Below are 25832 nucleotides of genomic sequence, written 5' to 3' on the forward strand. Positions count from 1 at the left end.
CAAGATAGGGGGAGTCTAGTGAGAAATGAATGGGAACTGGCAGCTTGGTCAGATTATACCAGGTAGAGGAATTCATTTAAGTAATGTTTAAGGGCTTTGAGGTCTTGTGATTTTTAAATTTTTCTTGCTTTCTTTTGGTTGGTTGCTCACTTGGGCAAAAAGTGACATGATTAAGGTAAGAGGGAAAGAAAGGAACTAAGCCTTCCTGACCAAATTCCAAGACCTTATTCTACTAAGTGCTTTTGCATACATGAGCTCACGTATTCTCATTAGCACCCTGGAAAGCGAATTTCATTATCCATTAGAAAGATGAGTAAACAGACTCAGAGGGCAATTAACTTCCCAGGTGGCACAGTTAAAAAACAGTAGGACTAGTTTTTTGGATCCAAATCCATGCCTTTCCTACTATATCACACACTTATCTATCCTTAAAATGAAGAATGGACTTGTAGGAGTAAAACCTAGAACAAGCAAGACTAGTCAACGCTGTAAGAGACATCAAGACAGAGCAAGCAAAAACTTGGGTAAGAATACAAAACTTCAAAGGATCTTTGAGAAATATCCAGCCTGCCTCCTTCTGTATCACAACAAAACCATCCCAGAGACCATAAGAATCAAACATCGATTCATCAGGGATCCAATACATAGTTCAAATGGTGTAAAGAAAAACTAGGTCACGTTTGGGTGGAAAGTTTACCATAAAAAGTTTAAATGGTAATTACTGAGTATTTCGTTCATTCATGTCTTCCAAAAGTATCTGAGCATTTATTATGGGTCTTGGGGATACAGCTATCAACATAGACAAGCCCCTCCTCTTTTATAACTTACAATCTGGTGGGGAATGAGAGGAGGATAGAGATGGTGAGTAAATAATTAACAAGTGAAAATTCACGATAACTCATGCAGGGGTGAGTACTATGATGGAAGGGAGCGGGGTTATGCTACTACAGTGCTTCCCAAACTTTAAGGCGCATCCACCTGGGAATCTTGCTAAAGATTCTGATTCAGTAAGAAGGGATGAGGCCCAAGGTTCTGGATTTCTAGCAAGCTCCCAGATGATGGAGATGCTGCTAGGCAAAGGACTGTACTCTAGGTATCAAGATGCTGGATTCTTACTGGGGTTGGTGCAGGCAAAGCATTTTGCCTAGGCAGACTTGGAGGTGACTTTAGCATTTTTACAAGGTTTAAGTACTTGCAGAGAAATTCCAATTCTCCCATGTTGACTATTTTGAAGATTTAAAGAAATGTATCACATCTCATTCTTTCAAAAAATGTTTGCCACCCCTACTAGTGCCTATTTCATAATACCCTACCGAAATATGGGAAGGAGCCAACCAGGAGAATTCTACCCGCTAGACAGAAGAAACAGCAAGCGCAAACAGCCCTAGGCAAAAATGTCTTAGAAAAGAAAGGTGTATCTGGCTACAGTTTAATGAGTAGATGGAAGAGTGAGTTTATATGAGAGGTAGGCGGTTGGGAGGGTGGGCAGCTAGACCACATAGGACTTTATAGGCCATAGCAAAAATTTAGATTTTGTTCTCTATGGAAAAAGAAACCACTGAAATACTTTTAAATGGAGCAGTTTAATAATCTCATATTTTGTGATCTCACATTTTAGGAAAAAAAAAATCAAGCTGCTAAAGACAACGTATGACAGAAAGGAAAAAGCAGGGGTGGGGAGAGCAGTTAAGTGACTGCGATAGGTCAGAGATGATGGTGGCCAGAGCAAAGGGTAGGATGTCAGTGATGGAGACAGAACCTGTGAAGGACCGAGAAAGGTTTTTAATCCATCCTGCAATCTAACAGGTTAGCCCGCCACAGTTTCGGGGATGCTGACAGAAGACCTGAGACTCCTAACTCAGAGACAAAGGACTTTTATTACCCGCAGCCACCACTGTAGCCGGAACATCAGCATTTGTGTAGGTTCCACAAGTCCCAATTTCCAGTAGGCAGTGCAGAGGGGGCCCGGTAACACCTTCATGAGCAGTCATCATGATAAGATCAGTATTGCTGACTTTTCTTTTTGCCTTCACTTTGAATACATCACAGCCCAGCACTGTTACCGATCTTAACCTTATTTAAAAGGTTGGTATTGTGTTCATCATAGAATTTAGCATGAATTTTTATTTTTAAAAAATACTGCAATAAAATATTATTTGTCTTGGGGCTTCCCTGGTGGCGCAGTGGTTGAGGGTACACCTGCCGATGCAGGGGACACGGGTTCGTGCCCCGGTCCAGGAAGATCCCACATGCCGTGGAGCGGCTGGGCCCGTGAGCCATGGCTGCTGAGCCTGTGCGTCCGGAGTCTGTGCTCCGCAGCGGGAGAGGCCACAACAGTGAGAGGTCCGCATACCACACAAAAAATATATATATTACTTGTCTTGATTACTGAGTTTTGGGTGCCTCCTTAAATGTGTTATCTCAAGCAAGTTCCTCATTTGCCTCATTCTGGTCCCAGGCCTGCCTTCTCCCTAACAGGTCTGGGTAGGATGGTGACTTGGCTGTCTGTAACCAACAGAGCATAAAAATTTGAGTTCTTCCCTCCCCAGAGTTTCCCAGCATACTGGGTCTGGTGCGTATGGATGGCAGCCACCCTTGGGGATGGGGAGACATTGTTCCTCTCCTTCCTTTCTTCTTAGGGCAGCTACAATCAGGATGGAGAGAGTAAGGGAGGAATCAGGCAGCATGGACATCTCCATGCCAGGAAGGAAGGCACATTTGCTCTGTGTTTCAAGCATGCAGCAGCTACGCATGGCTCAACCAAACGAAGGCCCAATGTTTCTGAGCACCCAAAACCCTGAATTGAATGGCAACATCATCATTACTGTCACTGTTCATTTCAACTTTGGGGACCCCTTGACTCAGAGGCCAGAGCCAGATATCGGTAGCTGTCTGCCTGGGCCACGTGGTTTGCATATTTCAGCTCACTTGCCACTGACTTGCACAGACAGTAGCAACTTTTTTCAAGGAGTTCATCTTAATCCAGGGCATTTGCTGTCTCATCGTGACAACATCTCTTAGCGTCTTGCCCGGTTTTAGCATAAGGGCTAAGCAAGCTTTCCAGGGCTGCAGCTGACTGCAAGAATTTGTCCAGATTTCCTCGCGTCAGTCTCATTCTTTGGTGCAGCACTTTTGTCAGCATTTTAAACCCAATCCAGGTCAGGAAGAGCCCAAATACTGGTCAGTGCCTCATCTATGGCTTCCCAGAGCATTATCCTGTTTCAGGGTAATCTGACAGAGAGGGTCAAAGCTCCTTTTCTGCAGCCAGGTTCCATTGTAAAAAATTGAGACTTCTGTCATGGCAGAATGGATCTAAGTTTGGCGTGAGAGACTATAGCAAGGGATGAGCCCTAAGAGGGCCTAGCTGTTGCCATTCTTCCTTCACAAGCACTAGTCGCCCTCTTCCCTCATTTCCCAAGGGGGCCAGCCAAAGTTCAAGTGACTCACCTGGTCTCTGCTTCTCTGAAGCCTTCTCTTTTCAGGGTCAATGTAGGTGCTTGTCTCTGCAACTTTTATGTGAAAAAAGAGTAGAACTTTCTGTCCACCAAGGACCTGAACCAGAATAGGGAGGAAATCCACGCCACCCCCAGAGGTGAGTCAGCAACAATTTCAGTACAGGTCTAGCAGCTCTATCTGAATCTACTTCCTGTTACTCAGCCTGCGAACCATCCCCCAAATCCTCTTCTTTAATGGCAATAAAGTGGAGCACTATTTATTGCCTGGTGGGCTGTACAGTTTGGTCAGCCTGTTTGCTTCGGATCCCCATGGACTGCTCTCAAGGCCTCTTCATCAGCCCACGAGGCCCTCATCCTTCCTCTTTGAGAAAGCCTTTCCAATCTCACTGTCACAACTGTCAAAGACTGAAGGGTCTGAGATTTTACTTGACTGATTCTAACTTAACATGTTAGCTTGCCACAGTCTTGTTGACGCTGACAAAAAGGACTTTGACTCAAAGCAACAGCAGTAGCCAGAGCTCCGCACTGGCTCTGGTTACCTGAGCCCCATTTCCCACAGGAGATGCAAAGGGCACCATGACCACGGCACAGTCAGCGGTGGCATTGCAGGGAAGAACAGTTAGATTAGGGAACCTGAATCTTCTCTAATGAGTGATATGCTGGTCCTTTGTTCCACAGGCACTACCTCTATCTTCTAGGGCTCTTTGCTATAAAAATACCATTGAAAAGAAAGTCCAGAACAAAGGCAGTCGGAGCCGCTGCTTGAAAGACATACAGAAGCCCGAGACCATAAAGGATTCTCTTCCAAAAGAACCAACAGAACTTGCTATTGGATTAGATGTGTGGGTGTAAGGGAAATGGCAAAATGAAGGATGACTCTCAGGTTTTGGGCTTGCACAAGTGGGTGGCATTTGGTGTCACTTAAATGGAGATACTTGGAGGAAAGGATCAAGTTCTGCTTACATATTCATTCTGAGTTGCCCACTACACATCCACAACAATATGCCAAGATGGCAGTTGAATGTATAGGTCTGGAAGCCCAGAAGATAAGTTGGAACTAGTACTGCATATATGAATATCATCCACATAGGAGGTACTTAAGCCACGGAACTCGATGAGATGGTAAAGAGAAGAATGTCCAAAACTGAGTTCTGAAACACTCCAGCACTTAGAATTCAGGTAGAAGAGAAAAAGTCAGCAAAGGTAACTCAGACAAGGAACTGTCCAGTGAAGGAAAGATGTATCCAGGAAGTGATTAACCATGTCAAGTGTTTCTAGGAGCTTGAAGAAGATGAAAACAAAGCAGCATGGACTGGGAGTGTTCAAAGACACAGAACAAATAATTATAGATAAATACAGACTCTTTATAGTGTGAGTTATAGAGGGAATTGAGCAACTGAAACTAGGAGGCTGATACTTGGGCTTTGAAAAAAATTAAAAGGTATCAAATTTAAAACAGGTATACTGAAAAATATGCAGCATAAACTATGACCAAAATGCACCTTTAGTTATGCTTCCCAGTGTCCCTTTAGTAGTTGGTGAGATTAGTCACCCCTCCACCCCTGGATGGAAATTCCAGTGGATACATCCAAACACTGACTGTTCACCTTATGTGAGACACCATCCTAGTGCTGGGGATACATCAATGAATGAAAACTCTCATGACCTTGGTAGGCCCATGAATTTGTGTGCCCTTAGGTGACAAAAGGTCCTACAATCATTTTCAATGGAAAAAAGTCTCTAGTAGGAAATTCAAATGACTTGTCCTATGTAGTTATCAAATCATATCATGACGTAACATTCAGTATCATTTTCTCCTGAGGTCTGGCCTGCCTTGGAGCCGCAGTGGTTGGCTTCCCCTTTCTCCCAGCTCACACTCCCCAGTCCACCAGTTGCTATTTCCCTCTCAGGCCCGGTTAGAGGGTAATAAGGAAGAAGTAGGATGGTTCTTACGTAACAGGATGACTTTATGATCTCTAAGTCTGCAGTGGCTAAAGACACATCCTTGGGGTAACCTGGAAGATGATTAAAGGGTGTTTTCACCTGATCATCAGAAAGGTCCTGCTGGCCTTTTTCTCCCGCAAGTCCTTGAGTGAGTTGGCTGGCAATTCACTACTCTGAGTTGTCACAGTCCAGCTACTCCCCTCTAGCCTCCTTCTGAGAAGGACTCCAGGCCCCTCCATATGGGCCCTAGATGACCCACAAAGGCTCATCTTGTCTGGCATATCACTCACATAGCATTTGTTTTGATAAATTTTTAGAGTAAAGGACTATCTCAATACATCAGCAAGTCTCCTTGCTCTGCTACAAAAGTGACTACTCATTTCTCACCTTCTGGATTTTCAAGACAGGAATCAGGCTCCCAGCCAGAGCATCCTCCAAACCACAGAAAAACCTCAAACCTTCTGTGAAGGGCCACAGTGACGTCCTCCTCTGTAAGCTTTAAGTGAAGAGATGGACACAATCCCCCTAAGGGGTGGAGGGCATGGAATTCACAGCACAGCTTTCGGCAAGATCTCCTCACAGAAGCCTCCTTTCTCCTCTCCTTGTAATGTCTTAAAGTATGTGAGGAGTTTCAAAGTTATAGAAGGTTTTCTTGAAAATGTGCCCATCTGAACTTGTCTCACCCTCACTGGCATATCTGATAGCTTTCACATTGGTACCACAGTCAAAACCGATGCAGGAACAGCACAGTTCTAATATCATATTATACATATATGTAAAAAAAAAAATTACATCAGAAATGGACTTGCTATAAATAACATAGTTATGACTTATCAAGGCTTTTCCATCATGGAATTAGATAGTAGACTTTTCTGGTAAGCTGACAAAAGAGAGAAGAGCCTGAAACTGGGGACCAAGTTGGAGAGCACTGGAGTGGTTAGGGGAGCAAGAGCTTTAAGATAATGAGGAGAGGGCTTCCCTGGGGGCGCAGTGGTTAAGAATCCGCCTGCCAATGCAGGGGACATGGGTTCGATCCCTGGTCCAGGAAGATCCCACATGCCGCAGAGCAACTAAGCCCGTGAGCCACAACTACTGAGCCTGCACTCTAGAGCCCGTGAGCCCCAACTACTGAGCCCGCGCGCCTAGAGCCCGTGCTCCGCAACAAGAGAAGCCACCGCAGTGAGAAGCCCACACAACGCAACGAAGAGTAGCCTCCACTCGCCGCAAGTAGAGAAAGCCTGCACGCAGCAACAAAGACCCAACACAGCCAAAAATTAAATTAAATTAAAAAAAAAAAGATAGTGAGGAGAGATTTACTTTTAGCAATTAAAGTAAAACCAGAGTCTGAAGAATTATGATACAAGCGTAACCTGATTTTTTAAAAATCAAAAACAGAAAGAAGTCTTCTAAAGTTATGTGGCTCTTCCAGTTAACTGTTCAGTCTTCAGCTTCCTTTGATTACAGAAGAAGGTCAGACACTTTAGGGCATGAGAAATTATTGCTATCTGGTAATAGCATCAGCTGGGGAAAAAGGAAAAAGAACTCTAAAATGACTCTAGGACTTACCATAGTTACTCTGAGTAGAAACTGATAGAAGAAATAATTAATTTCCATTTTTCATACTGAAAGTGATTAAATATGTAGAATCTAATTTGGGATTTTCCAGAAAATCTATGGGAGCTGAAGCCAGGATAAACGAGGAGAGCAGAGAAGATGAAGAGTGCAGACCAGGGAATGAACAGAAGAGATAAGAAAACCTAGTTCTGAGGTTTGCTTTCAGGGGAAGCAAAGAGGGAGCAAGGGAGAATTCTGTCAAGGATGGGTGCATAGAAGCCTGGAGAACAGAAAGATGGAACAGTGAGTACCTGATGTATCAAAATTCCAGAGAGATGCTAATGAAATAATTAAAAGAGTAGGTACCCCAGAAGAAAGTTGATAATGTCCCCCAGTGTTGAATAGGGAAACCAAGAGCTGATAGAGCTCCCAGCAAGAAAGAGAAATGGAAATATGAAACAGGACCAGATTTGTTCATAATATAGTAAACCTTAAACAAGCCAAGTTGATTGACTCAAATTATCAGTTATCTGGTCACTTCATCATTGAATATTGATATTTTACTCTTTAAGATTCTGACTTCAGTGGCTCTGCAGAAATATCTTTATACAAAGCAAAGAAGAAAACAAACAAAACAAGAAAATCTGTGTGAAGTCTTGGCAAGCCTTCAGGACACCAAACACGAAGAGTGTTTGCTTACAAATCCTAAGCAATGTTTCCATGTGCATCCCAAACTCAGAAGATCCAATATAATTGCTGTATTGGTTTGGCTAGAATAAGAACAGAACTGTGGATGATCTGGGTTTTTTCAGTTTGCTCTTTTTTCAGTGCTCTCTTGAGTTGGCCACTGTATTGAATTTATAGTCAAGACACTTAACTAGGCAATCTTTTCTTATAGGTGCAGACAACGACCATGTGCATCTCGGTTAGCCTGAGTGGATTCGTGGTCCTGGGCTGTTTGTTTGCACCCAAGGTGCACATCATCCTGTTTCAGCCCCAGAAGAATGTGGTCACACACAGAATGCACCTGAACAGGTTCAGTGTCAGTGGAACTGGGACCACGTATTCTCAGTGTAAGTATGGAACTTGACACTGACCCCTTCATATAGAGTAGGGAGCAGGCTAGAAGGAGAGCAACAGACATAGACAGAAACAGGCAACACATGTCCATCCCCATAATCAATCTCAATTCAGTTTAGTAAGTGCTGGTTTGATCACTGTGTGCCAGGTACTGTGCTGGGTGCTAAGGATACAGTGATAAGCGGAAGAGGTTAAGTTTCGGTTTTGGCAGTATGAGGTCTAGCAGGGATGACAGACATTAAATCCATAACCACAAATGGGATTTTTGACCAAGTTGTAGAGCCAGAGAACCAAATTTCTAGTCCTGACTTTGCAACTAGGTCAACAGGTAACCTTGAGCCATCACTTTACTATTTCCTTCCTTAGTTGGCCTAGAGGGTTGGACTAGATAGGTGCTCTGTAAAGCATGTTCTGTGTCACATAGATGCTGAAGGTGCTTCATAAAAATTCAAAGAGGAAGATAATCAAATAAGGTGGAAAATGCGACATCCTAAATACCCACTTGGAAGTTCAAAGCACCTCCTTTGACATGAGCATGATAAAGGTTTTTAAGAATCTCTACAGCAGGGAAACCTGTTTCACTTTGTTATTTACAGTTTCTTAAAAGTAACTGATCACAGTAAAATCAACTGCACATCCCATGGAATACACTTTGGAAAACGCTAGAATAGATCTTCCTCCTATTTCAAAGACAAAGACACAATGGTTTTTCAGCTGAGAAGGCAGTGCTAACTGAAAGATACCAGGGTAACTCCCAGTCAGAATTCTCTCACCTCCTGGCCTGCAAATATCTGCAACAGTAGCCTTGGAGAATCATTTAATTCTTTAGAGGCATCTAAAACACAAACGTAGCTAAAGGGGACAACCTTTTAAGCCATTTTCAGCTAATCTATGGTATGAAGTAGGAGAAAGTCACTAACAGAAGGATGAGGGGGAAGGGGGGGAGAGGAAGGGGGGAGGGGGGTGGGGGGCAGGAGGACTGGAAGTGACAGAGACAAATGACTGCTTCACAATTTTGCCCTGAGCCGATTAGAAAGGAAACTTCGAAATAGCTCAGCATCACAAAGTGAGCAATCGCATTAGTGCCCCAGTTTCTCCAACAAAGTGCACAATTTTATAGGGCTGCCCTTTTCCTAGCAAACAAAGGGAAGACTGATAGCTGACAGCACATGTTCAGTGATGCGCTGTGCATACCACTCCTCCGTCTCAGCTGCTATAGAGATGGAGACCTTATCGCATTTTCGGCTAAATTTCCAGGTGTCACGAGGGCTGAGTCCCAGGACCTGGTAAAACTTGTGAAATAATTTTCCTTGAACCTTAAAGAAACCTGCTTATTTCTTGAGCAAACAAATCTCTTTTCCAGCAGCTGAACTACAAAAGCTAGCTAGTCCAGACCAGAAAGAACTGGCATATAACTAATAATGATAACTAATAAAAACAACAATAATACAGCTAAGAGGAACTATCATTTATTGTTTCCTTTGTGCTGGGCACTGTGCTAAGTACTTCATACATGTGTGCACGTGTGATATAGCTTATTTAACGCTCACAACTCTTGGAGATCTACCCAAGGTCACACGTATTGAAAGTGGCAGAACCAGAACTTAAGAGCCAGTTTCTCTGATTTCAAAGCCAGGGCACCAAACCACCTTATCATGCTCCTTCATCCAGAAAACAAGCCGGGAAATTTCCCATGAACTACTTACTTGGTAGACTTTCCAGGGAGAACAAAAGGAAAATTACCCTAGGCTATGCAGCATGATTTACCTCTGGGCAGAAAGAGGCTTAGAGCTCTTGGCTGTTATTAAAACAATTTAGCAGAGTCCCTAAGTCTTCCACAGACACTTTTCAGATCTCATACATCCAAACCTCAGTAATTTAGATATGGTGGCATTTTCTAATGTATGTACTAGGAATTAATAAATTCCTGAAGAGTTAACAAGGACACTTTACCCAATCGAGTCTCCCCTCAGAATTTCAGAAATGTCCATTTACACAAAAACAATGTACTGCAACTGCCATGGACCTGCTTAAGCTGTCACTCAGTATCTAATCTGCTAGTGGCCCAACTATTACTTCAAGGTAGGAGTCTATCCAGCCCAACATTTTAGGACTACTTTGTTACTCAGTGAAATTTAATTTTTTTCTTTAAAAAGGTCTAAATTTAGATATCATTTTTCCCACAATTTTCCTCTAATTAATCCAAATTAAAGAAGTGGCAGTAAAGTAACAAAGTGAAGTATTTGAGTGGTATTTCTAGGCATTTCAAAGTGCATAAGTAATGAATCCATTGATCTTTTATTTTTATTTGTAACTCTTTATCTTTTACTCATGATAGTTTAATATTTGTGGGCTCATTTTATCCCATGTGGACAAGATATCACAAGTTCTATTTTATAGGTGAGAAAAGAAGAGAAGTTACTTCTCAAGGATATACAATGATTCAAGAGTTGACACTGGATTTCCTGACTTGTGATTAGTATCCTTCCCATTTTAATAAATTGGAACCACTGTCATGAAATTCATTAAAGTCATTAAATGCCTGAATGCCTTCTATACACCAGAAATTACTAAGCACAGTGGTGAATAGGACAGAATCCCTGGTCCCAGGAAGGTTAGTGTCCGGGGCAGTGTTTTTCATACTGTAGAATGTAATCCATTAGTGGGTCATGAAATTTATTTGGCATGTTTGACCAGCATTTTTTAAAAACGGAAATAGAGGGACTTCCCTGGTGGTCCAGTGGTTAAGACCCTGCACTCCCAATGCAGGGGGCACGGGTTCGACCCCCGGTCAGGGAACTAAGATCCCGCATACCGCACAGCGTGGCCAAGTTAATTAATTAATTAAATAAATAAATAAAATAAAACTGACCTGGACATTTAAAGAAAAATAATAAAAAAGATAAAAAGATAAGAGAATAAAGTATCTTAGAGTGCATCATATGTAACAGGGTAAATAGTATTTCACCAAGTTTGCTCAACTTTACGTATGGGTACCAGGTTCAGGTAAAATATTTATTTCTATGAACTGCAATCAAAGATATTTGAAAGCCACTTGCCTATGGGATCTAGTTCTATGTATAAACGTGTTACTGACCCACTATGATGAAAATTTAAGCAACTGGTTTAATATTTCAGTGCCTGTTTCCTCCATTATAGATTTAGCTCATTTAATATCCATTTCCCTCCTAAATACTGGGAAGTACGCTGTTTAAAGAATCAAGAAAAATCCTTAAATTGCTCTGCATTCATTAAGTACAGCATGTGTTTTTCTTAGGTTGCACATAATTTATGTTCTTCTGGTTAAGTATTTGCAGGCATTTTATTCCAATGGATTATTGTTACCAGTATTGCTGCTGTTTTTCTGACTTAGTGCCTCCAGAGGTAAAAACAAAAACCCCATGTATGGACGAGAGTAAGCTGGTAGAGCAACAGAGTTACCACACACAGACACATTTAGTTATCTATTCCCTCATAACAAAATACCCCCAAATTTAGTGGCTTAAAAGAAATCCCTTTTGTTATCTCTCTTGATTTAGTGGGGCAGGAATTCAGGCAGGGCTTGACTGAGCAGTCCACCTGCTCTGCAAGGCCTTGACTGGGGTCCTTCTGTGGTGTCAGCTGAGACTAAACTGATCTGGAGGGTCCACAGTGATTCACTCTCATACATGGTGCCCTGGTGGCAAGCCTCTCCACATGGGACCCAGACAGCATGACAGAGCCCACCCAGATTCAAGGGGAGGGAGGCAGACTCCACCGCTCAAAGAATTCGTGGCCAGTTTTATTATGCTGCACTCTCCAAATCCCAAATCCAACCAGTACTGCACTCTTAGCAGGGATTAAGTGACATGACACACTTAACCTTATGCAATACCAAGAAGTCACCTTGACTGGAAGGTGCGGCCATATTAATTCAGGGTTAATTCTCTGGCGAGAGAGTAGCAGAGATACCACATCACTCTGGAGCCTAAGTGAGCTCCCTGACAGCAGCTAAGGTGGCTGACAGCAGAAAGAAGATCAGTCAGTGGGTTTTAAAATCTGAGCAGTTGCTCCAAAAAGATAGAAAAGCATGGCCAAACTCAGAAGCAGGCATGGAAGAAAGACCATCGTTAAGGACATCTTGGAAAACTCACCATTTGAGAAACGTTTACATAGTACTATATGCAAAAGAGACCAATTTTAGTTGTATCTGATTAACTATATACAGTGGGAGTCAGAATAATAAAAATAAAGGAAACAGTAACTTTTCTCCACTAAGTATACCCATAGGCCAGTTGTCCCCAATATTTGTGTATTAAAAAAAAAATCTTTGAAATGGAGATTCCCAGGCCCCACCCTTTGTATCATGGGGTCTTGGTAAAGGTCAGAAGTCTGGTCGGTAACAGATACTCCAGCTAGTTCAACAGAGATGGTCTGAGGAAAACGGGTTGAGAACCTTGGCCCAAACCATCCCGTCTGCTTCATCCACTGCTATCAGTGCAGAGCAGGGAGCTCCACTTAGATGCCCTCAAAGAGAAAGGAGGCCCTGGGTTCAGAGAAGGAGGGGCCCTGGAAGTCCCATCCTTTGCCTCATGATGTCAAGAGCCACATCCCAGCACAGTCATCTCCCCCATTGCTGTCCAAACCCTCAAAGGCATTTCCCCCATAGGAGCACCTGGCCACTCAAGAAACATTTACTGAAGGTGGGAATGCACCTTCCAATAGCAGTAGAACTCAGAGACCCTGAAATCCTAAGCTCATATTTATAATGCTGCTCCCACACCCACACACATAAGTAAACATCCTTTGTATTTGGAAAAGGAAAAAAAAAAAAAGAGGTCATTTTTTGTTTTGTTCAGCTTTAGAAGCAAAGGAGCTTCCCACAGCTGATTCCCACAGACAGGCAATCAAGAACGTATGCTGAGAATCTTAGCATCTGCAAATTCAATGATTTTTTCTTTCTTTTAATTAAAAGCCTTCCCTTCAGCACTACACTCGACAGCATCTTGTGCTACCAGCATGGGTGCAGAATGTAAGCGAATGGTGTTATTTTGAGGGAGACAAGCTGGATGCACACGTGAGGTTTGGCAGCATAAAATGCTATAGGCCCTGCGCAGGTCAGAATATTGTTGACACTAATATGGGTTTGCATCAGCGTAGACTGGGGGGAGAAGAAAGAAATGGAGTGTGTCCCACAGTCTTCAGAGCTATTATGTACCCAGACGTGGTCCTACGGGGATGTGTATTTCTCTTGCTCATGGTGATCATTCAGATGTACGTATGTCATTATCATTAAGATCAGCCAAGAGGCTTCTGCTAATTAATGATGCCCAGATTTGGGTCCCGGAGGAGCCATGGGCATATGGAGATTGATTTTCTCTGCCACAACCTTATTCAGAAAGTCACTTGTCTAGGTGGTAATGTGCGAACTGCTCAATTAATAGAATTATTCTTTATCACTAAGCATTTGCACATTATAATAAGAAAGCAGCAGTCTAAAAAGATCGAGGGAACCGTCTTCTAGTTTCACAGTATAATTTGCCACAGAGCTTCAGCAACAGAAAGCAAGTGCCTGAGGATAAGCTTTTGCATTTATCAATGGCCAAGCTTTGAAGATACCCCGGTTGGCCGGGGCAAGCCATTGTTCAACTCTGAACAGGACTTTATTAAAAAAATAAATAAATAAAAGCACATAATGCCAAGTTTCTTCTCTACAGTGCTAGTCCAGAAAAACAGCATAATATACCTGCACTTTACAGTTCAGGGAGTCCCATGATGACTGGCCAGCAAATTAGGAAGTTATTTGGCAACCCAGACTGAAATGAACGTCTTCTTCGCCACAGGCATAAGTATATTATAAACATAAATCCTCTCTGACCAACGTAGGAAGAGCCTAGAGTTTTCAGCAAGTTGAGCCATTTGCTTCCAGGCAGAATACACCTAGTACATCCGAATCAGATAGATGTCAATCCATTTTCCCTTAAGAGAGCAAAGTCCACAGCACTCCTGAGAACCTCATTCGTTCTATTCCCTTTCATTCCCTCATTGAGCACGGGAGGATAGTCTCCAGCTATAATAGGTAACCCTATATACATTAGGAAATTGATGTTTAATACCTCTCCTTCTTTTATTTGACATTTCCATTTACTTCTCTCACAACCACTCTAAAGCAACCCTTAAATCATTTTCTCTTTACCTCTACTGTTTTGCTAGGTTTTCCCCAAGCAGCTATAGCCCACCTTCTTTAATACACAGACTGGAGCTAGAAGGGATGCTAAGGATCATTTATTCTAACAAACACATTTATAGATGAGAAAACCAGGGTTCCATCTATTAGGTACTTTAAGGAATTTGATAACTGAAGTCATAGATAAAACTCTCAAAAGCTGCTCTATGGCTCCTGTGGCCTCTGGATTTTCTGCCCCAGCTCAGTTACAAAATTCATCTCAGAGACTATTCTGACAGTGAGAATCTTAGCATCTGCACATGCAATGATTTTTTTTCAAGTTAAAAGCTTTCTCTTAAGCACCACACATGACAGCATCTTGTTCTACCAGCATGAATACAGACTTGTGTTCCTCTCAAAAGCCCATACCAGGGAGTTCAACAGCATAAATCATGTATCTTTGGCCCCCAGTGATCCCCACACCCAGGCTGCACACAGACAAGGTGTGGCATTGATATTCCAAAGAGGCTACACACTAAGTTTCTTAGAAAATGTGATTTGATGAAGACAAATGAATATAGTTAATGTTTATGTCAGATATAATTTCTCTCATTTCCATAGTTTTTTAAAAGCATCACTTTCTTGAATTACATTACATTGTACAGTTTCCCTTCTGTATTGTACATTAGAACAGAATGTAAACATAGTAGCTCAAAGAGAGTTCCTAAACCAGCAAGTCTGATATTGTATGAGAGATACCTATAGTCATCTGCATTTCCACGTAACCCCAAATTTATTAACGCCTTTGGGAACAGGGTACCATGCTGAGAACTATGTTTATATGTCAATAAAAAAGAAAATATGTATTTAATCAAATACTGCCCATACATTGATCTCAGATGATCAAAACCTTAAAACAAAGCAAAGGGTCTAACCTCAATTTATTATATGCTATTTCTATGACCTCCTTTTCATTTTTAGTGAAATTCTCTGGAGGACATCTATAAATGGAAATATCTCTGTGCCTATAGCAGGAAAATGCCTACTCATATGGAAAAAAAAATTATTTTAACATGTCTGCCTTACCTGGAATAATTTCAGAGGGTTTGGGAGAGAAACCACTAACCAAGTAAATGTGACCAATTTGATGGATAATTCACTCCTTCATTGAAGAAATTTTTGTGCCCAGGCTCAGCTCTAGGCACTGGAGATGTGGTAATGAACAAAACAGACCAACTCTACACTCACGGTGCTTGCATTCTAATCAGGCAAGAGGGGGCACAGACAGACAAACCGACAATGCTTAATAACTCAGGTGCTGATAAGTGATGCAAAGAAAATAATACGGGACATAGGCAAATAAGGTGGACTGAGGATGCAGAGAGTTCCTGTTTTGATAGAGTGGAAGGAAGTGATAAGATGACACTGAGCAGAGACACGATGGAAACAAAAGAAGGGAGCCAGGCATTGTCTGGGGGAACATCTGGGGGAAAGACATTCCACACAGAGGGAACAGCAAATGCGAAGGTCCAAAGTTAGAAGAACATCCAAGAGGCCAATGAGGCTAGAGGGAAATGAATAAAGGTGAAAGTGACAGGAGATGAGGACAAAGATGGAGCAGATCTTGGAGGACTCTGGAAGTCACCGTAAGGACTTTTACTTTTCTGTTGCAAGAACTGAGAAAACACTTGAAGGGTTTCATCGGCACTGTGGCAGGAACTGACTTTAAAAGCATGGTTTTGGCTGTGTGGGCAAAATATAAGACAGCAAGTAGGCAGAGACCTCATTCTGGAGGCTACTGCCTAACCCAGATGATGGTGGCTTAAATCAGGTTGGTAGCAGTGGAAGCTAATACAGTGTGCAGATGCTGTGGATAACTGGAAGGTGAGGCTGACAGGATCAGCTCCACTAGAAAGAAGGAGTAATGTCTGACATTATTTTATTAGAGTTTAACCCTTTTGGCTTTTGATTTGGATCCCTAGATGTAGTAGCATTTATAGCTCCTATTAGTTGTTTGAGCCTTGGGGTGAATGAGTTTCTGCTCCTTGCCTGAAAACACATTTGGATAGAAAAGAGGGTGTTAAGCAACTAAGAGGATGTGAGAAGAATGAAAAATAGGAAGAAGAGTACAAAACATTCTTGAGTCTTTTTATTTACAAATTATTGTGCATCCAACTTTGGTACTTCTTGGGGGAGGGAAGAGAGAATAAAAGAACATGATTGGAAAGGACCGCATGATGTGGCAACAGTGGACTGAGGTATTAAGTTGAAGACCAAGTGGAATTTCTGTTCATGAGGTAATTAAGTTGCATCGCGGTCTATAAAAAGGTACATGCTGTATTTCCTCTTCCCATGAATGTCGTCTCCTAAGAGATGAATCACTGAATGAAGAAGTCTTTGCTTTCATAAGTTCTAACTCCACACTTGGAAACTAAATCTTATGTTTACAGATTTCTATCCAACATCATAATGAATATGATTTCCTCTTAAGACTACTAGTAACAGTTTATGACAATTACTTTGGTCATAAAGGGGGAAACACCCCCTGAGAATCTAGCCCACTTTTATTAATAATGGATTCTCAGTCTCCCACTGAGAAATCTCTGACATAGCAAGGCTACCAAACAAGTGGCTAGCAGTGTCACATCTGCCCAGACAACATTATCAACACATATACTTCTTTTGAAATGGGACCAAGGGGCCCTAGCACAGGTAAATTAAGGTGATGAGTAAAAAACGAGGTTCAGTGACAAAGCAGGAGGACAAGTCAACAAATAACGGATGGAAATTGTATTCCAGGACCACAGAATTAAAATATCTAAACAAGCAGACATGCTGGGAGAAATTATTTGGGGTCACCAGGAGCAAGGAAATGGAACAGCTGGGAACAGACTGGAATGTCCTTTCTGTTTAAATGTTTGTTTTATTTTTTTCCAAGTCTGATCTACTACACAGAGTAACACACTGATTCTCAGGAACCAAGTCTCAGTCACTAAATTGACTAACAGACTTGGCATCCATAAGAATCTATTAAATAAATATGCTTAGCATTGACTGAGGGCCCAGTTAGAAAAAATCGGGTCATTTTCTCCAAAGCCTGGCCAGTCTCTGCTTTACTGGTACAAGAAAAGTGGATTTCACGGCGCTAGACAAAGCTGCCACTTGGCTGCATTGATCTCTAAAGCTTCATCAAGTTTGTGAAGCAAAACGTACCTTTTGATGGGTGTGAATGGTCCTTCTGTGGTCAGCTGTGGAACTTATTAGGTCTTTTTTCAGCTATCTTCACTTTTCACTTTAAATAGCAAAAAGTACCACGTTAGCCTAGAGTAACAGCTGCTACTCACCCCGACTCCCAGAAGAGCCAAAAATAAGCCTGCACACCTCTTATTTCTGACAGAAAGGATGATTATAGAAATCTGCCTCACCTCACTTAAGAAAATAGGCTAAACTTACGCCATTAAAAATCTCGTGAGAATTTCATTAAAATCGTAGAAAAGCTCATCACAAACACACACACGAAAATGACAGCACTTTCCTCTTCCACATATTTTACTACCTTGGGGAATAACAGATGGGCTAATACAGGAGCATATGTAAAATATTTATGAAAGGCAAAGTGATTGAGATGGTAAACTCATAAAACAGTAATTTCCTCTGCTATATCCAGCAGCATGTACCAAAATGGGAATATTTTTAACATAATAAAAAAATGCACTGGCAAAAGCTACAGATGAAACAGAAAAAGAGAAGCAGAAAAATACAAGTTACAATCCCCTTCAATACACTAAAAAGTGTTTAGGGAAAAAAAAATAATTGCAGAGTCTTGTGGGGCTTTTTGCTATTGTTATTCCTTGCAAGAAGACCTTGAATTTGCATTATCTTCCTCTCAAAGAGTGGAAGGTTCCCTTTAATGTCCCTCCAAAGCAGGTAGATTATTCCAGGTTATTCTGTAACCTTCCATAATGATGTCCACAGGGTGTTTAGTACAAGATTATGTGACGCTAATGAGCTTGCGGATTTTCCATGTGGCTATCTTTGCAGCCCATATACTTCTTACCTACATGGTCAAAATATACCCAATTTTTAAGAACTTAGAATGCAGTGAGCAAGCAAATCCTAAGTGCACGCTTAAGAACAGAATTACACTAAATTCCAGAATAGCATGGGGAACATCGGAGTAGGTTTCTGATACCATCTTTAAAAGTACAGGTAGAGAGGGGATTAGACTAGTTCAAGGTCGACAGCAAAGAGCACTAACACACTAATCCCTGGTTCTCCTAGATGTACCCCCATGACACATCATTCCTCTTCAACCTCTGAAAATGAAAATCCTGCACAGAAATAATAAAACTTGATCCCGGAAAAGATGAAGAGCTTAGCCAAAATGTCAAAGGCAGCATGCCTGCTATGGGATGCTCACAGCCCCAGCCAGTTCTTTGCAGACGTGGGTGATGGTCGATGCCACCATGTGGCTTGAGGAGCAGAAAGGCCAACCTGCTCCAAAATGAGGCTGCCAAAAGGCCTCACAATTGCTGGTCATTCCTTCAGGATAATAGATTATTTCTTTCTTTAAACTTCTTGGTTCCCCCCATTCTTTGAAAGGCAATCATTCACACAATCATTCAGAAAATATTTATACAGTGTCTATTCCATGACGAGCAATAGGGATAAAATAATTAAAAAGACAAGCAGAGCCCCAGCACACTTTCTAGTCAAGAGTATAAGACGTAAGACACTAAAGAAAAAAAAAAAAGGCAAGGAAAAAACTCAGCTTTAAAGTGGGATAACGTGACAGAGAGAAACTGGATGGTTACTTCAGACTAGGTGGCCTGATGACAGCCTTTTTCAGAGGGTGACATTTCACACGTGGATGACAGGAAAGAGCCAGATATGTGACTAAGAGAGGGAAGAACGTTCCTGGCAGAGGCAACAGCTATTACAAAAGGCCAGAAACTGAGAAATAGGTATTCTGTGTTTGAGAACAAAAGCAAAAAAGCGTAGGGGCGGGAGCACAGAATTAGGTGAATTCAGAAAGATAGGCATGGTCTGAATCGTGCTGGGATTTATAAACCAGAGTAAGGAGAGCACAAAGAGAAGCCACAGGAGGTGTGTAGGTAGTTGACTTACATTTAAAAATACTCTGGCTACTGTATAGAGAAAGCATTGCCGGGAAGCAAGGGTGGACACGGAGAGCCCAGTAGTGCAACTATTCCAGGGGCCCAGAGAGAGGGAATGCTGGCTTGGACCGGGGCGCTGGATGCAGAGACAGAAGTAGTTGGAGATGGAGCCTGAGTTGATTGGACTTGAGCACGGGTTTGACCCACAAGGAGAGACAAAAAAGGAAAGGAGCTTAAATGTTAGACTTTCGGTTTGGATAACTAGCCAGATGGTGAGACCATTCACTGAGGAAAGGAAGACTAAATGGGGACAGGTTAGGGAATCCAAAGGTATGCGTTGGCCACTTGATTTTGAAATGTCTATTAAACAGCCACATGGAGATGCCAAGTAGACAGGTGGTTACAAGGAAGCTGCAGAGAACGCACATATTGAATAGCCAGGAGCACTCTTGCTTGGACTCCGTTTCCCCTTGTTCTTTCTCTTGCCTTACCTAGCTTTGATGAAGTGAGAATTAGATAAAGTATACTAAGAAGCTTTGCAAAGAATAAATTGATGCCCTCACATTTGGAATTATCATCACCACCACCTTCCATCAAGCATTTATCTGGCACACACTATGTCTTCATTGTAGAAGTTTCAGGAAATGTCGATTATGCCATCCCTGTCCCCCAAGATATTGCAGCTTTTAGTGGGCTCATATTGTAAAAGAAACTGAACCTCATTCTAAAAATGATAAGAGGAAAATATCTCCAAAAGCGTTACCAGGTCACATGACTCCACTGCAACCTTAAGCAGCCACACAGACTTGACTTTGTAATTTTCTCACAAACCTAGACAAGTAATCAGTGCAAAACGGAGAGGCTGGAGTTTCCCTAGTTGGGGCAGTGTCTGCTGAAAGACTTCAGTGCCCCAAAGATGGTGAATGTACCCCCACTTAATGCCACGTAGTATCCAATTTCATACTTAGTTTTTCCTTCATGTTTAAAGAAATTCCTAGGAAAAATGCAATTTCATTGAGCAAGAATATTTCCACTATGATAGTGAACATGAACACTTTAGCATGACATGAAATTGGTTTATCTGATTATTAACCAAGAGCTATGCCCTTAAAGGATGGGACAGCTGACTGGGCAGCTTGACCTGAGCTGTGGTCAGGTAGCCAAGAGGGTCAGCTCCTCCCGGGCAGAGTGTGTCCAGATGGACAGGTCAGGCGATGGGACGTCATCAGCTCCAAAAGGTAATGTGAGGCCATCGCTAACTGATTCTCTTGGCCGTACAGTTTCATCCTATGGAGGATGGGGCTCCTTGCTTTTGTTCTCATTCAGGAAAAGGAAAAAGCGTTCAGGGCAAACCAGGTATCACTTAACTGTCCCTAGACTTCTCACAAAAACAAAACTTTTGTTTAAAACAAGTTCGGAGCTAGGAATTTTATCTAGGAAAACAACAAGCCATAAAAAGAATGAATATACATATCCATATTATACTCACACCCCGACACCATCGTCACTATTGTCATTAACAAGAGCATCATCCCTTTGGAATTTCTTCCTGTCTGCAAACTATTATGAAATTGAAGTTCTTAGCACCCCAGCCCTCAGTAGAATTTTCACAGAGGTTATCCACTGAACAATGAAAATATAGCAAACCATCCTCTACGGCAGTAGAGTTCACAGATGACTTACGGCCGAGAGAGAACAAAATTAATTAAGGTATGGAAAATATTAAGTAATTTAACAGTCTAAGGAAACTGCAGTGAGCTTTCAATTCTGCACACTGTATTTTAACCAGTTTAAAGATTACCAAAGCTAATTCTAAACCCACAAGTGGCTTCTTTCAACAGTGATTATGCTTATCAACTCTCTCCAAGAGGTATGACAGTAATGGAGGTAAGTTCCAGGATACAGACTAATTTTGAGCAGAGCACATTGAGAAGGTTGACCTACTACAGCACTAAATCACCTAGCATTCTCCAAAGCCAAGTTAAAATGAGTTTTTTTACTTTTAACTAGTGTCTAGGATTATCCATGCCCGTAGCTCTGTGGCCCCCTTGATTAATCCAGAATTTTCTGTCCTGCTCTGTTTTCCAGCCTCTGCAAGCACGTATGTGCCGACGGTGTGCAACGGGCGGGAAGTCCTCGACTCCACCACCTCATCTCTGTGATTGTGAATTGCAGTTCAGTTCTCGTGATTTTAGGCTGTTAGATGAAAGTGCTCACGTGCAACTCCGGAATGTGGAAACAGAGCAAAAGATCACCCCTAGTACCTTTTTTTAGAAACAGTACAATAAATTATTTTTAAGGACTGTACAGTATATAGTGACGTGCTAGAACTTTTTAGACTGATTTTAGTGTCCCTATTATTAATAAGTCCCCAGAACATGGAAATAACCATTGTTTACAGAGCTGAGCATTGGTGACAGGGTCTAACAGGGTCAGTCTATTAGAAAATACAGTGGCGATATTAGGTAACTTTTTTTCCTATGAAGTTTTTTGTAGGTCCTTGTTGTAACTAACTTAGGATGAGTTTCTATGTTGTATATTAAAGTTACATTATGTGTAACAGATTGTTTTTCTCAGCACAAAGTACAAAGCATCTGTATTAATGCAAAGATATTGAGAATAAAACCTTCAAGGTTTTCCAGCATGGTGGAAAATGGCTTGTACTTTTTTAAATCATTCCAGGTAATTTGAGTATGTTGACTTTAGACCATTTCTACTTTTTTAATGTTGGAAGAAAGGATCTAACTGTGCTTCTCTTCACGTCTAGATACACTGAACACAAGTTGTTACCCTACGAGGGAGCTGTGAGCAGATGTAGCCTTCTGATCATGTAGATCGCATGATCAGAATTTGACTGATGACAGCATAAATATCAGGGGATTACAGTGGCCAGATGATAATACCCTTGTTGGTTTCTTTAAGCCATATCTGTACGGCAGCCCAGATTTTGCCCAAATATGGCTCTGAGGCAAAGAGAGGGTTCCTCCATCCCTGCATTCCTCTGATTACAAAGGCTGACCTGCCAGGGGAGGTTTGATGGCTCTCATTTCCCAAAACAAGCTTAATGACTAGCAAGGAGCCTGGGAAAGCATCTTGTTATTCCATTGGAAAATCACTCTCATGGTTCATAGCTGAACGTAGCAACAAAAATGTAGTACATCTTCTTTTCCAATGCTTTTCCAAAGTCCCAAGAACAAGGCTCAGGCATACAGACTCGTCTCTAAACCTGAATATTTTACTAACCTAAATAAAGGAGCAAACAGGGAAAGCACGGATGAGCTAAAACTGGCTCATTCTTACCAGCACTGTCCTATTTCTCCTGGTAAACCGTTGAGTCACGAACCACTGATTAATGTAGAAAACTTCACTGAGTACCTATCTGCTAGGTCCTGCACCAGATACCATGGACAGAGAATGTATTCGTTTCCTGTAACTCATCTGACAACACGAACTGGGTGGCTTAGAACAACAGGAATTGACGCTCAGGGTTATCAGGGCTGCACCCTCTTAGCTGCAGGGGAGAATTCATTCCATTCCTCTTCTAGTTTCTGGTGGCTGGCAGCTTCCTGACATCAAATCACTCTGATCTCTACGTCCACCTTCATGTCACCTTCTCCTCTGTGTGTCTCTTATGAGGACACTTGTCATTGGATTTAGGGCCCACCGGGAGAATGCAGGGTGATCTCATTTCAAGATCCTTAATGACATCTACAAAGGCCCTTTTTTGAAACGAAGTACCATTAGGATGTGTACCTATCTTTTAAGGGGCCACTCTTCAACCCACGACAGAGAAAAAGATGATTAACACATAGTTCTTGCCTTTAAGAAGCAACAAGACTGGAAAATATGCTAATGAGGGAACTGCAACTGAGGAAGGAAGAGGGGGCTAGGAGGGACCCACAGGCTAAATAACCAGGGCCTGGATAATCAAGACTGGTGCTACTTTAAAAATATTCAGAAATAATGAGCAGATGCATAAAAAAGCCAACAGGACTGGCCTTGAAGGAAATAAAGTGAGGAGTCCTATGTTAGAAATTCTCTTCTTCCTTCTGGATGCATTTGAATCAGCATCCTCATCAATGTGTCCAAAACTCACCAGATGCTCAAAGACAACAGTGCAAACAGTCTCTAAACTCTCATATTCAAAGAAGAACCTGGACTGGGGGGGAGTGGGTGGGCCAGACTGAGTAACAGATTCAACAGCACTAAATGGCAAAAAAGAAGTCTGTTGGCCTTCCCTGGTGGCGCAGTGGTTGAGGGTCCACCTGCCGATGCAAGGGACACGGGTTCGTGCCCCGGTCCGGGAAGATCCCACATGCCGTGGAGCGGCTGGGCCCGTGAGCCATGGCCGTTAAGCCTGCGCGTCCGGAGCCTGTGCTCCGCAACAGGAGAGGCCACAACGGTGAGAGGCCCGCGTACAGCAAAAAAAAAAAAAAAAGAAGAAGTCTGCTGTGACAGAAACTGGCAGGACTGCTAGATAAGTGTACTCAGAATGAGCATCTGCTCAATATCAAGGCAAAGGCAAGGCTGATGGGAAAGAAAATAAACTCAATCCACTGATGGGATATGACAGGCTAAGGAAGGCAATATCAGTTGGGTTGTTCAGAGACACAGCTAATGCCTAAAGTAATCAAACGGATCATGGATCCTTGTAAACAAGACAATTGGGCTGTGGGTGAATCGTGAGTGGGTGTTTCTGAGAGCTGGGTTTTGATCAGTGGCCACTCTATCTCACTCTCTGCCTTTGCACTGAAAGTGCATTGACCGACAGCTCTCATCACCTTTTTCTCCCCTGCCTCATACCGTGTGTCCTATTCAAAAGTGCATCCCCTAACATGTGATCCCTAGAAGTAATTTTTTTTTTTCCCGGTACGCGGGCCTCTCCCTGTTGTGGCCTCTCCCATTGCAGAGCACAGGCTCCGGACGCGCAGGCTCGGCGGCCATGGCTCACGGGCCCAGCTGCTCCGCGGCATGTGGGATCCTCCCGAACCAGGGCACGAACACGCGTCCCCTGCATCGGCAGGCGGACTCCCAACCACTGCGCCACCAGGGAAGCCCTAGAAGTAATTTTTAAAAGAACTTTCAGCATCTGTATGGAAAATAGCAGCTATAAAATCTTTTTTACATGAGGCATTTCAAACAAATAGGTTGTGGATTGATTTTTTTTTTAACTCCAGTAATGACATTTCATTCTCTCAGAATATAAAACTCACTGAGCCGATCCATCTTTGCAAAAACATCCTGAATTTAAGGAACTCAAGCAGAATGCTCTATCCCACTCATAAAAAACATATCAGAACCTAATGATACGGTTGATTATTGTTGGATTCCTGAGAGTTTGCCATTTCTGGAATGCTCCGTGTCCTCTCTAGTTCAAGTATTAATAGATTCGCTTGCGCACTCAGGCTTCTCATGGTAAAATAAAAAGGTCCCATTTTCAAAGTGTGAGGCAAGCTGGTTTGCAGTCCACACAGAGGACAGATTAGGAGAGTGCCTGAAAGGAGTTAATTCAGCCAGTGTACCTTTATAGTATGCACCCCACACTGCCCCACAGCTCGCCCCCTCTTTATCCACGCACCCACCATTGAGAGTTCTGGGTGCCAGAGCTCTTTAGCAAAGGGCTAGAAACATGGAGAAGCCAAGAAAAGTGAGGCGCCAGGAAGATGGAACATCAGTATGGATTCTAACCTTCACAGCCCTAATAAGGCCCAAACCCATGAATAAGGCAGTTATCACTCCTGTTCTGTGACTTTGAAAGCTTAGATTTGCACAGTTCTCAATGGTTGGACTCATTCATTTAAGCCAAGCAATGGTAATCTCAAATCAGCCGTCTGAGATAAAGGAAATATTACTCCCCTCCAAACGAAATTTACCAATATCCACAAGCTATTTTAGACAGGGCTCTTCATCCAAGAGTCACCGTTAATAAGAGGAGGAAAGGGCCTCCCTGGTGGCGCAGTGGTTGAGAGTCCGCCTGCCGATGCAGGGGATACGGGTTCGTGCCCCGGTCTGGGAGGATCCCATATGCCGCGGAGCGGCTGGGCCCGTGAGGCATGGCCGCTGGGCCTGCGCATCCGGAGCCTGTGCTCCGCAACGGGAGAGGCCACAACAGTGAGAGGCCCGCATACCGCAAAAAGAAAAAAAAAAAAAAAAAAAAAAAAAAAAAATAAGAGGAGGAAAATTCCAGCAAATGAAAAGCCAAACTGGGACATTTCGTTCAAGGCGACTGGAGGTCTGTTTCTTGAACCATCAATCACTGAAGGAATCCTACATGTCTTTTGCTGCTCAGTCAGACTTAAAATAGGATTTGGTACATGTGTGTGGACTGAGGTGTGTGCAGCCTGAACACATGCAATGGACCCTCCAGGGCTGGCAGGGGACCCTCTCCAGCGCCAGAGCTCAGGAATCTAGGCTGACACTATATGCATCAATATACACTACGTCCACATAGTTACTTGAAATAAATCTGTACGTAAGATTGAATATTATCTCCAAATCCAGTTACCTTAGCAACAAATGTTACAGAAACCACAATGA

General features: G+C 42.5%; 1 protein-coding gene across 1 annotated transcript in view; it reads left to right on the top strand.

Annotated features, from left to right (window-relative positions):
- GRM3 (glutamate metabotropic receptor 3) overlaps nt 1-21457 on the top strand; it is a gene marked incomplete at both ends in the record, with an annotated part of 104662 nt that extends 83205 nt beyond the window's left edge. Inside the window, 2 exons of the mRNA XM_082631574.1 lie at nt 7852-8026; nt 21384-21457. Of these exons, the coding sequence (XP_082487700.1) occupies nt 7852-8026; nt 21384-21457 (249 nt within the window). The remainder of the gene's footprint in view (nt 1-7851; nt 8027-21383) is intronic.
- Nucleotides 21458-25832: the final 4375 nt, after the last annotated feature.

The sequence above is a fragment of the Mesoplodon mirus genome, assembly GCF_964341445.2.
Source record: "Mesoplodon mirus genome assembly, chromosome: 9".
Taxonomy (NCBI): Eukaryota; Metazoa; Chordata; class Mammalia; order Artiodactyla; family Ziphiidae; genus Mesoplodon; species Mesoplodon mirus.